The 12,655-nt window shown below is 47.5% G+C and overlaps 1 protein-coding gene across 8 annotated transcripts in view; it reads left to right on the plus strand.

Moving 5' to 3' along the window:
• Positions 1 to 12,655, plus strand: part of GTF2I (general transcription factor IIi) — a 67,326-nt gene that overhangs the window by 24,147 nt on the left and 30,524 nt on the right. For 2 of the 8 annotated variants that reach the window (XM_080941272.1, XM_080941274.1), the window contains exons 5-11: positions 737 to 920; positions 1,072 to 1,100; positions 3,268 to 3,322; positions 3,644 to 3,687; positions 6,664 to 6,741; positions 9,365 to 9,424; positions 11,138 to 11,194. In XM_080941272.1, the coding sequence (XP_080797398.1) occupies positions 737 to 920; positions 1,072 to 1,100; positions 3,268 to 3,322; positions 3,644 to 3,687; positions 6,664 to 6,741; positions 9,365 to 9,424; positions 11,138 to 11,194 (507 nt within the window). The remainder of the gene's footprint in view (positions 1 to 736; positions 921 to 1,071; positions 1,101 to 3,267; positions 3,323 to 3,643; positions 3,688 to 6,663; positions 6,742 to 9,364; positions 9,425 to 11,137; positions 11,195 to 12,655) is intronic. The other 6 variants (XM_080941273.1, XM_080941276.1, XM_080941275.1 and 3 more) reach the window with 3 other exon arrangements.

Here is a 12,655-nt window from a genome sequence, read left to right on the forward strand (position 1 = left end):
AATTTTTTTATGTTTACTTACTGTGATTGTCCACATCTCTTGGCCTCTATCCATGCATTCCTCAGTGTTATGTGTGGAGGTAAGAGGACGCACAACTTGAAGAAGTTGGTTTTCTGTTTCTACCGTGTGGGTTCTGGGAATTGAACTCAGGTCCTTAGGCCTGGCAACAAGCCGCTCTCAGCTGCTGAGCCATCCTGACAGCTCCCCATCGCTGATTTTTTTTAAATTATAATTTTAAGGGAATTTTATTTGTATGACTTGTTTTGCCTGCATATTTGTCAGTGTACCATGTGTGTGCCTGTTGTTTGTGGAGGCCAGCAGAACATGCTAGATCCCTTGGAACACGCCTTACAGATGGTGGTGAGCTGCATTGTGGGTGCTAGGAATCAAACACAGGTTCTCTGGAAGAGCTGTGCTCTTAGCCACTGAGCTGTTCCTCCAACCTCCAACCCCTCTTACCCCTGTATCCTCTTACTTTTGAGACAGCACTTCTTTCTGGATTGTGATTGGCTAGACTGGGTAACCAGTGAACCCCAGAATTTTTTTTCTCTCAACACTAGGATTACAGTTACGAGCTTACCTTGCCCCAAAGTTTATGTGAGTGTTGGAAACCCAAAATTGTGTCCTCGTTAAATGACACTTTACATATGCAGTCGGAGTCATTCCCCAGCTGTGGTGATTCAGTTTTCAGTTGTGACTGTGTGGGTCATGCTAATTTCACGTCTTCCTCCCATAGGGAAAGCTTTAGGCAAATCCACAGTGGTCCCTGTCCCATATGAGAAGATGCTGCGTGACCAGTCGGCCGTGGTGGTGCAGGGGCTTCCCGAGGGGGTCGCCTTCAAGCACCCCGAACATTACGACCTTGCAACCTTGAAGTGGATTTTGGAGAACAAGGCAGGGATTTCCTTCATCATTAAGAGGTGAGGTGCTTCCTCCCATATTGCCCGTCACAGATTGTTCATGTGTGCTCAACACATCGGCACAGTTCTGTGTAATCCAGACGACGTGTGTGTTGCTGCTTACTATAGCCTTGAGTGTTCATCCCTTGTTTCCTGTTTCCTTTCCATGCAGACCTTTCCTCGAGCCGAAGAAACTCCTCGGTGAGTATGTCGCCTTGCTCACACGGTGGCAGGCTGGGTTTTTGAATCGGGATCAGTGAAAAACCCGTGGTAGCTCACTGCGGTGAATATGTAGAGCTATGTGGTGTTTGATGTTCCCATCTGCCCTGTCTGTCCTCTCCCGGTCCTCAGAATGACTCGGTTGATGTCATACTACTGGAATGGCAGAGCAGTGTTGAGCAAAGGAGTGTCTTCTCCAAGGGCCGTCCTGACGCTGGAGTGTGGCTCATCAATTAGGAGATGTTAACGGCTATCAAGTGGCCATGACCAAAATAAGGCAGCCATGTGTAAGAACAGCCCAGAGGGGTTGAGGAAGGTCGTTGGAGGTGGAGGGCGAGGCCCCAGGCCTCTATCGTGATCTGGCCATTCCACGGAATGAGGACGAGATGAGACAGTGGCACCCTTCCAGTCTATCTACATGCTTTGTTTCTTTTTCTTTTTTATTTGTGTGTGTGCACACATGGTCATGGAGGCCAAACAAGGGCACAGGGCATCAGATCCCCTGGAGCTGGAGTTCTTGGCAGGCGTGAGCTCTCTGCTCTGTCGTAGCTGCTGGAACCTGAACAGGGTCTTCTGCAAGAGCAGCGTGCACGCTTAACTCCTGAACCTTGTCTCTGCCCTCCCCACCTGACATGGTTTTTGTTTTTTAAGATTATTTATTCCATGTATGTGGGTACACTGTCGCTGTCTTCAGACACACCAGAAGAGGGCACCGGATCCCATTACAGATGGTTGTGAGCCACCATGTGGTTGCTGGGAATTGAACTCAGGACCTCTGGAAGAAAAGCCAGTGCTTTTAACCACTGAGCCATCTCTCCAGCTCCTAATTTGACATGTTCTAAAGGTGATAGTACCATAGAAGTCCTTTCTACCACATAAAGATGGAAGAGAAAAGACAAATGGATCTGTGTGTGTGAACACACACACACACACACACACACACACACACACGCACTTACTTCTTTTTTTCTGGGAAAAAATCTGGGGTGGCCAGCTTGGCCTTGGACTCATTGTAAAGCCCAGGCTGGCCTCAATGCCTGAACTTCCTGCCAGGCACATGTAACCACATGTGACTTACACGTATTTCTGTTAAATGGAAAAAAATTAAATTGTATTAGTTTTATTAAGGTATAATCGACACATTTAAATTCATCCATTTTAAGTTTAAGATACATTAAATACGTTTTTAGTACCGTACAGTGCTAGCCCTTTGAATCAGGGCTGGGGACACACAGTGGGAGAGTCCTGGCTCAGTGTGGGAGGCTGAGTTTAGGCTTCAGCAATGAAAAACCAGCAGCCAGTTGCTTCTCATTTGGTTATTTTGAGCACTCATGGAGGTGAAGCAGGAGACTGGAAAGTTTGAGGCCACAGGCTCTTTGATTTTTGTCTGCGTTGTGATATAGATGGGATACACATGTGTTTGCTTATTCTGTGGTGAAGGAAATTTGGGCTATATCGATTCTTGGGTCTCAAAGGAAGGGCTGTGTAAGATTGGTTACATGTTTAACTCTACCAGCACCCCTGCACAATGCTGGGATGTAAGCTGGGGATTTGTACATGTTAGGCTATGCAAGGGTGAGACAGGGTTTTGCTGTGTAGTTAAGACTGGCTTCGAACTGTCTCAGTATCCCTAAATGCCTGGATTTCCTATATACCTACAAGACTGGCAAGACAGTTTTTTTAATTGCAGTGTAATTCACCTTTTTGAAATGTACCACAGGTTGGGTAACTGATCATTAGCTACTTGGCGAACATTTCCAAAACAAAAGCCCCCCACATGAGGCAGATCTGCAGACCTTGAATAGGGCCATATTTCTGTCAGCTGTCTTGGTGCGGTGACAACTCAGTGAGCTCAGGGCTGTCTGTGCTTGCAGGTCTCTGACATTTCTTCTCCAGGTCCAAAATCAAACCGACAGCAACAAAAGGAGTTGGACGTGGGGGCTGTGGTGGCACACAGCTTTAACCCCAGCCCTCGAGGCAGAGGCAGGTGGATCTCAGAGTCAGAGGCCAGCCTGGTCTATAGAGTGAGTTCCAGGACAGCCAAGGTTACACAGAGAAACCCTGTGTCAATAAACCAGAAATCCAGACCAACAAGCAAACCACCAAAACCAACAAATGTCACTGAACCTGAATGTAATTTGCTTCGTAGGTGGTCGGGTGATGGCGGCCGACACTGAGAGGCCCATGCTGTCTCCTGGTGGAAGGTAAGCCATCCTCCCCAGCACTTTGTGCCCTGCCCCAGAGTTCCCAAGAGCAGAAGGCTGAGGGCCACACGTCCGGCACACATCCAGAAGTACAGTGAGCAGCCGAACACTTGGTCACAGCCCAGGATAATCTCATCAGAAGCCTGCTGCCCCAGGCTCCTGAGTGCTGGAGTCACAGGTGGTGACGCCAGGCCTGTGGGCTTCCGCTCAGCCGTGCATAGGCCCTTGTTAGCTGAGGCTGGATGTCAGGGAAGCCATTGACATCTGTGCATGCGGTTCTCACAGATGCACCCCATGATCCACGTTTCTTCTTCCTTTCAGTTGTGGCCCCATCAAAGTGAAAACTGAACCCACAGAAGATTCTGGTATGTATCCGTACTCTTAAAACCTATTGTAAAGTAAAGCATTTTCCTTAGTTGAGAAGGGTACAGTTTTAGTCTTAGTTATGATGTCTTATGCTGAGCAGATCGGCCTCTTAGGAGCCTCCTGCCTCAGTCTCTGTGGTGCCAGTAGTACAGGCATGTGTTACTCTACCCAGTTCCATTGGAGGAGGGGCCCCTAAAGATTTGTTTATAACGCTTAATTGTGTACGTGTGCCTGTATGGAAATGGATGGTAAATTAGTTAGTTGGGGGTGGGCATGGGGTAGGAGGTTGTGCGCCTGTGTCTGCTCCAGGTCCAGAGGAGGCCACCCACTGTCTTCTACTCTAACTGTTCCTTTGAGGCAGGGCCTCTCAGAGTCCGGGCCTGTAGCTTGAAAGTTCAGTGATCTGTGTCTTTACTGCTTCCCTCAGAGCTGGAGTTGCAGGCATTGGCAGACCCAAGCTCTGATGTTCAGGATTGTGTAGCTAAGATCTGTAACCACTGAGCTATCTCTCAAGCTCACTCACTGTGGTCTCAGTTGTCATTTCCTCATGGGAGAGAGATGACGCTGAACATTTCTTTCATGGACTCATTAGCTGTTTGTGTGTGTGTGTGACAGAGACAGACAGAGACAGACAGAGACGGAGAGGAGGGAGGAAGAGGGAGGAGGAGAGAGTGTGTATGTCCCAGGCACATGCATGCCATGGCGTGCCTGTTGACATCAGACAGCAGCCTCATGTGCTGTCTGACCTGTGAGTGCCCAGAATTCTCTGCCTCCCATCGCTGTAGAGAGCCTTTAGACGGGCACCACCATGTCCAGCCGCACATGGGTCCTGGAGTTCAGACTGCAGTCCTAATGCTGTGTGGCAAGTGTTCACCCAGGAGTCACTTGCCCAGGTCCTGTTTGCTCTCTAACCTGTGCTTATTGTTGTTTTCTTCCCCAGTTGTTGAAAGTTCTGCATATATTTTGGATATGTCAGAAATATGGTCTTGCAGATGTTTCTTAGAGCCTGTGTTTGCTCTTTCATTTTTCTGTGATGGTGTCTTTGAGACTTAAAAAACAATAAATTCTAGTTTCTGTGTTTTCAAGGTTGTGGCTTTTTAAACATCTTTTAAAAGATGTATGCATGTATGTATTTATTTAATGTGTATATATGCTCTAATCTGCATGTATGCTTGTGTACCAGATAAGAGCATCAGATCCCATTACAGGTAGTTGTGAGCCACCATGTGGTTGCTGGGAATTGAACTCAGGACCTCTGGAAGAGCAGTCAGTGCTCTTAACTGCTAAGCTTCCATTTTAAACCAGTTTTACTCTTATAATTATCATCTTTCTTCTTTCCTTCCTTCCTTTCTTCCTTCCTTCCTTTTCTTTTTGAGGTTGTAGTGTAATTACATCATTTCTTCCTTCCCTGTCCTCCCTCTAAAATCTGCCATATATCCAGTCTTGCCTTACACTCTTTAGATTTCATGGCCCCTCTCTCTCTCTCTCTCTCTCTCACCCCTCCCCCTCCCCCTCTCCTAAATATAACCTATTTAGTGTGAAGTTTTACACTGCGCGTGTCTCAGCAGAGGCGACGGTTTCTCCTGTTCTCAGTATTCCTCAGCTCTCTGTGCTTCTTCGTACAGGGCTTAGGGCTCAAGGGCTTTAAAAGGCTTTTAAACTTAATTTTCAAAGTTAGCATTCAAGGTGACACGTTTTGCTCTGGCATTTTGTGTGTGTGTGTGTGTGTGTGTGTGTGTGTGTGTGTTTTAGAGGAATTTTTTTTAAAGGCTTCAGGCACACCAGAAGAGGGCGTCGGGCCCCATTTCAGATGTTTGTGAGCCAGCTCTGGAACAGTAGTGATCTTAACCACTGGGCCATTTCTCCAGACTTCAAATAAAGGAATTTTTAAAGCTGGGATGAGAGAGCAAAGCAGACAGATGGCTGAGTTTGAGGCCAGCTTGGTCTATTGAGCAAGTTCCAGGACAGCCAGTGCTACACAGAGAAACCTCTGTCTCAAAGCAAAAATAAAATAAAGGTTTCTTGAGGGGGTGGTTAAAGAAAGTTGTATTTGTGTCTCGGTGTATATGTTTATGAGTTCAGTGCAGTGTTTTGAGAGGCCAGAAGAGGGCATCAAAATTCCCTGGAGCTGTAGTTACAGGTGTTTGTGTGCTGGGTACTGAACCCCAGACCTCTGCACACGCTGTACCTGCTCTTCACCCCATCCTTGTCTCCAGCCCTGTCCCTGTGGCCTCTTCCTGCACAGATGTCATTACAGTTTTTCTTGTCCTCCTCTCGCCCCCTTGGTGGTTTACTGTTAATTTGAGACAGTGTGGCTGTATGGCCGAGGGTGTCCTACAACTCAGGGGTTAATCCTCCTCAGCCTGCCTCTCTGAACCAGGCACAAGGTTTTCTTTTCCTTCTCTTTTTTTTTTTTAACGTAGAAAAAATATTTGTTCAGCCTAAAGTCAATAAAGTGTTGCAGTTAGGATTTTCTAGACAGGTTATGGTGTCGGCTCTTAGTGTTTGATCTGTGAGAGGTGGTGAGGCTGTTGGTAGGCTTGTCATGAGGCAGGAGGATAAATGGTTCAGCTCGTGCGGGCGTGTGTTCAAGGCCTTCCTTCTCTGCTGAGTGATTGAGTCTTTGTCAGGCAGTGGAGTTTTACCCCACTGAGAACAGCAGGTCCCCTCCGTCTTAAAGTGACCGTTGTCCTGACAGCGAGGTGAGGTATCCACCCTTCACTCCCTCTCACCTTTCCCCATAGAGCTGATTGGTTTTTACTGTGAAGTCTGTGCTAGTTGTTTGAGTCTGTCTGTCTGTCTGTCTGTCTGTCTACCTGCCTGTCAGTCTCTGAGACCTTGGTTTGGGTTGCAGGTGTCCTCTTTCAGCACCCACCTAATGAACATTTGCCCTTTCAGAGTCTTTAAATGTGTGAGGATTTGATTGCACAGTGCCCTGGAGCTGTGACATACCGGAGATGTCACTTGTTTTGTAGGCATTTCTCTGGAAATGGCTGCTGTGACAGTGAAGGAGGAGTCAGAAGACCCCGATTACTATCAGTATAACATTCAAGGTAACTACTGTTTAATGCAGTCTCTCTTCCTGACACTTGCTCTCTGAGCACGTACAGACTCTGCCATGTTCCCGGTCCCCCTTCCTGTTGGGAATATGTGAGTTGTAGCCCATCTTCACCTGTACAGTCATCTGGGTCATCTTAGCAGTTTTATTGTGGTAGGTAGCACATGCGTGCGTTCTCAGCACTTTGGAGGAAGGCCAAGGCCGGCCAGAGCTATACATACACAGGGACACCTTGCCTCAAACAGATAGACACTTTAGCAGCTACTTCAGTATCTCTGTTTCTTGAATTCTTCACCAGGTTCTGGATTGCACTTGCCCAGTAAAAACTTGATTTTCCTTAAAGTAATAAGCCTTATTGGATATGGAGTGTTTTACAAATTCCTGGAGTAATTTTTTTATGGTCCTTCAGTGAGCAGATAACTCTGTACATTTATGGCTGAGTGTCAGTGATACCCAGTTTTAAAAACAACAACAACAACAACAACAGAAACAACCTAGTGAGCATTGTGGAGGTGGTCAGGTCTTCTCTTTCACTATGTTGCTCCTGGGAATCGAACCTGGTTTATGAGGCTTGGCAGCAAGTGCCTTTATTCCCTGACCTATCCCGCTGGGCCCACTGCTGTGTCATTTGCAGTTGGTTTTGAACAGTTTATTCTTCATGCTGAGATAAGGGCTGTGTTTAGAGTTAAAATGTTGCAGAGCAGCTAGACTTGGTTGTTAGTGCCTTGCTCCAGTGCACATAAAGTTAACAGGAAGACTGATCTTTTACATAAAATGTCCCCACCTCTAGTATTTTCTAAACTGGGGTCGTCTTCATCGCCTGCTCTGAGTATGTCTTCCCCCTCTCCTGGTCCTACACTGGGAAGATGACATTTTATTTATTTGGTGTTTTTTGAAACAGGTCTCTATTATGTAGCCCTGGCAGTCCTGGTACTCTTCATGTAGACCAGGCTGGCCTCAAACTCATGGAGATGGACACACCTCTGCCTCCTGGGTGCTGGGTTTGAGGCGGACACCGCACTGCCACTCTTGCTTCTCATTAGAGTGTAGCCGTTGCACAGAGCGCTGGTTTGCTTGCCTTGGGTCAGGGTGTCCTGGATCTCAGGCCTCAAGCTCCTTACAGAATGACTTAGGTTCTATCCTCTTGCCTCCACCTCCTGAGGGCTTAGTTTGGCGTTTGCCCTCGTGGAACTGCTTTGTTTCTTTAGTTAAGCTGCAAGTTCAGCTGGTTATTTATTCCCCAGGCAAGTAGAGCAGTGTCTTGTGGGTATTTCCCTTTTTCTCCTTCTTTCTTTCTGCCCTTCTCCCTCTGTTTTTCTTTCTTCCACGCTCCCCTTTTTGTTCTGGACATTGAACCCAGGGCCTTGAGTGCCAGGCAGCTGCCTTGAGCTTTGTCCCTGCCTGAGCCACACCACAGTCTTACAGTGCCTCTCCTGAATGTCGTGCCCCTTGCTCCTACTGTGTGTGTAGTCCCCCACAGGTTCTTCCTTCGAAGCTTTTCTCAACAGCCCTTTCACAGGGGTCACAAGACCACCACAGACACAGGTGTTTATGACAATTCATAACAGTAGCAAAGTTACAGTTAATGAGCTAGCAACAAGAGTATTAAAGGGTTGCAGTGTTGGGAAGGTTGAGAAGCAGTGGGTTAGGGTGTTCTTTGTGCTGTGTTCAGGGAGAGCGCTTTGGATTCATGCTTTGTTTCATTCTGACTGTGTGGTTTTGCTGTGAGCCCAGCTCCTGGAGCTGGGCTTCTCCTTACCCTCCTGAGGGCTGATGCCACAGGCTGTGTTTTATTGTTAGTTGCTTTATGTTAAGAAGCAGCCATTGAACACAGGGCTTTGTTTCTTTTAATTGATTCATTACCAGAAAGCTTGTTTAGCTCCGTGGGTGGTGCTCACCTAGAGCAGGGAGCCCCACTCTCACCCCCAGCACCAGGCCGACTGACTGAGGCGGAGTGTAATGTACTGTAAAACGTGTTGCCTAGAGCTGTGGCTTTGGGGTGCCTGGTACCCTTGCAGCGTGTTCCCTAGTGAACGGACTTCCATTCCACCATCTCCATCTGTGTGTGTGTGGCTCTGTTTTGTCTCTTTTCCCTTTGTGTACTTGAACCCCCTTCGTCTCCCCCCAAATAACACCCCTCCTGTTGTTTCCTGTTTTCCAAATACTTTGACTGATGAGCAGTAATCTGGACGAGGGGCTCACTGGTCATGCCTGGTGCTCTGTCCTGCGCTTCTGTGGTGGTCGGTACCACCACAAGATAGTGTGTGTCATTCAGAAAGCCCAGGGAGGTTGAAGCTTTGTGTCTTAAGTGATGCCCGTAAAGGAAGAAGCAAGCATTAGGCATTGTGGCAGCCATCACTGGGCTCCCTTTGAGCCCTCAGAGCCTCCCCTCAGACACCCATGGTCTCCATGCCATCCTGTTGGTCATCCCCAGTAACCACGTGCATATCTCCACCCTACCCCTCTCCCCATGTGCCAGGACCATTCGCTAACATCATCTTTTTGCCTGTTTTTATTTCTAAAAAGGCCACCATTCCATAGACCTCGCCCAGATATGCACTAATCTGACCAACATGTGCTTTGAAATTCTTTTTGAAGCTTATCTTTGTATCCCAAAGCAGGCCCTTCTGAAACTGATGATGTTGATGAAAAGCTCCCCCTTTCGAAGGCTTTGCAAGGTATCACCTTTCCACTTGTGCTCTCCCACATCCTGTTCGTATTTAATGTTTCTTTATATTGGACAGACTGTTTTAATAATTATAACTATATTGCTTTTCCAAATGGAAAAGGAAAAAAAATGTATTGGCCTTTTTTTTTTTTTTTTTTAAAAACATAAATGAACTTCACAAGCAAAATTTTTCAAAAACCATTTTCCCTTTTGTGAATCTAGTAATGAATCTCGAAATGGGTACATGACACACTTTCCCATTGAAGGTAAAGTACACTTTATACCTTTATCAGCACAGTCAGGTTGTTACTGTCGGGTTAGCAATGTGGATAGCAATAAGGCCGCGGCGATGCTTAGCTTTGGGAAGGATTGCAGACTATCTCTTGTAAATCCCTGTGCTTCTTAAATGACTCTTTGGCTAACTTGTGCCGTGCTCCCAGACTTGATCATATCTGTTAGTGGTGGCTTTTCCTTAGTCCCCTCTGGCTTTGATCTCATGAGGTTTCTTTTCCTTCCAATTACTGTATGAGGTAAATAGTTGTGCCTTTCATGTCTGTACATTTTACTAGAGCAGAGGGATACTCAAGAGTTCATCGTGCCCATGAGCAGCTTCCCTGCCTGCGCTCAGGATCCCGGCCACTCCTGGCCAGCAGCTGGCCCACTCTCCCTTTTCACGTGTTTTGGCTTCACCTCTGTTTCTTTTGACGTTATGCAGTCAAAGAATTGACAGTTCCATAAATGCTAAAGTTAAGGTCAAAGGGGAGTAGAGGAGGCACACTGTGCCGGATGCTCACAGGTTGACTTGTGGACACAGTGCTGCCCTTAGCTGTGAGTGAGCTCCCACTGTAGAGCAAGCGGGAGCTTCCCAAGACCGTCATGGCAGACCAGACAGCACAGCAGCTCTGAGGAGACCTGCCGCCCACCCCTCTGGGACTCCTCTGTCCTGGCAGGTTACGAAGGTGTTTTCCCTTGTCCCAGCCTTGACACTTAGAGATTGGTGCACTTGGGGGTGGCTCTGCCCCGGATCCTACGTGGCCCTCTGGCATCCCGGCTGGTAGCTTTCCTGGTCCCCTCGCTGTAGTAGGAGGAGCTGCTCTCCCCGGCTGCCTGACCCGACAGGAGGCTGGACGTGTGCCCCATGTTCAGAAGCAGGGCAGGTTTTTTCCTAAACCAAGATGTGTTTGAAACTGAAAATAGTCTCTAAAGTTCAGCTAAAGCGTTGAAAGTACAACTTTGATTAAATTGTATGAGAGTGTCTGTAGCTTCTACCAAAGGAAAAGAGGGAACATTCCACAATAAGTCTTGAGTTAGCTAAAACTCCAGGCAAAGCAAGGGTTTCTGCTGGTTTGGTGTCTTGACTGAGTGGTTGGTAGATGAGCACCGTACCTGGGCTGTAACTGCTTCTCAGATCCCAGCACCCCTCAGCAAGGTGGCATGTGGCGACAGTGACCAGTACCAAATCCCCAGCCCTGCATAGTGTTGTTCTGGTTGTTTGTACTTTCAAAGGTCCTCAGCTTCCAAGTAGAAGAGCTACTTTTTTTTTTTTTTTTTTGAGTTAGAAAACATTGTTTGATTTTATTATTGAGTTTTTTAAAAAATATTTTTATCTGTTTATTATATTAAATTGTATGGTCGCCTAGATTTTCTTCTTTTACTGTTAGATTTTTTTTTTTTTTTTTTTTTTTTTTACTGGTTTAGTATATGCTCTTCGTTTTCTTTGTAGGAAGCCATCACTCCGCAGAAGGCAACGAGGGAACGGAAGTGGAAGTGCCAGCGGAAGGTTAGGAAAGGAGGGACTTAGATTTTTCTGCATCTGTGGCTCATCAGATGGTAACCCCCTGATACCTGCTCTTCGGAGACGAGCCGGTGTTGCGGGTCTTCATGGCCCACACTTTCCTTTTTTAGGGAGGAGGCATCCGGTGCTTCTCACTAAGGTGCTTCTCACCAAGCTAACAGGCACCGGGCGTGGCTGCCACCACCGGCAGTGGCCCTCTTGGCGGGTTGGCCTGTTGCTGTCCCGTGCTGGAGGGACACACTGAGGACAAACAGCTCCGCCTTCTGTCCGTGTTTTAGAACTGAAACGGTCCTGGTTGTTTTCTATGTAGCTTTAAATATCTGCCATCCCCAGTTTGCCCGTAGGGCCACAGGTACACTTTGTGGCTGAGAAGTTTTCTGTCTTCTTACCGCTGTTACATCCACAGCTACCTCAGGAATGGCTGCGGCTCTGCGGGCCACTGAGCTATCCTCATCCCCCTGGCCCTCAGCCAGTACAGCTGGGGAATGGTGGGGACCTGACTGCCCAGCATGTGGGAACCCTCACTGCTGCGTGCTGGGAGAGGGCCTGTAGTTCTCCAAGATAGCTGCTGAGGCGGCTGGCTCTTGCTTCAGAATCTGTATCCCTCTCATTAGCTGCTGTTTATAGAACACGGTGGGGGCGGGGATTTATCCAGCAACTTTGCAGTTCTTTTATCTGTTGTTTCATTTTATTTAGGAAATGAAATTTGACCTTTTACCTTCTTCTCTTGGGGTGGGGTGAGCCTAACAAAGACATGGGCTGATCTTTTCACACTCGGTTGCAGAAGTAGGTAGGCTTTCTAGTAGGAATCCCTTTCTCTCAGAAATGTTGATGGTCTGGCCAGGTGTGGTAGCGCACGCCTGTTATCCCAGCGCCTGGGAGGCTGAGGCAGGAGGATCACCCATGAGTTTGAGGATCACCCATGAGCCTGGGCTACGAGGTAAGTGCCAGGCCAGCCCAGGCGACATCGTGAGACCCTGTCTTAAAACAGTAAAACATAAAAAGAAATACTTGAGATGTTCTTGATATGTGATTGGCTTTATGATGAGCTCGCTGGCGGGCTTGGGAAGGTGGTCCCATAATCCTCTGTGGTAGGTCTTAGGTGAGAGCCTGGCTACCAACAAGATATGTACAGGACCTGCATGGTTCAGCCAGCACCCAGACCGCTTCACGGTTTTACGAGTCTGTCAATACGTACTAGGTCTCGGGAGACTCGTTTCTGACCAAATTCTTGCTGCTGTGTTCCCGTGTTAACAGCTGAGCGCACTTGGGTTCTTTCTGTTCTCTCTCCCTGTGCTGAAAGCAGCAGACACCTTTGGCCAATCAGTTAATCTGTCAGCCTTTGCAAAATAAAGAACTAATGAGCTAATGAACGCCCGCGCCCAGCACTAACCCTTCTTTCCGTGGATGTACGTTTTTTTGTATAATAATACAAACCTCAGTTGA

Source organism: Micromys minutus, assembly GCF_963924665.1.
Source record: "Micromys minutus genome assembly, chromosome: 29".
In the NCBI taxonomy this organism is placed as follows: Eukaryota; Metazoa; Chordata; class Mammalia; order Rodentia; family Muridae; genus Micromys; species Micromys minutus.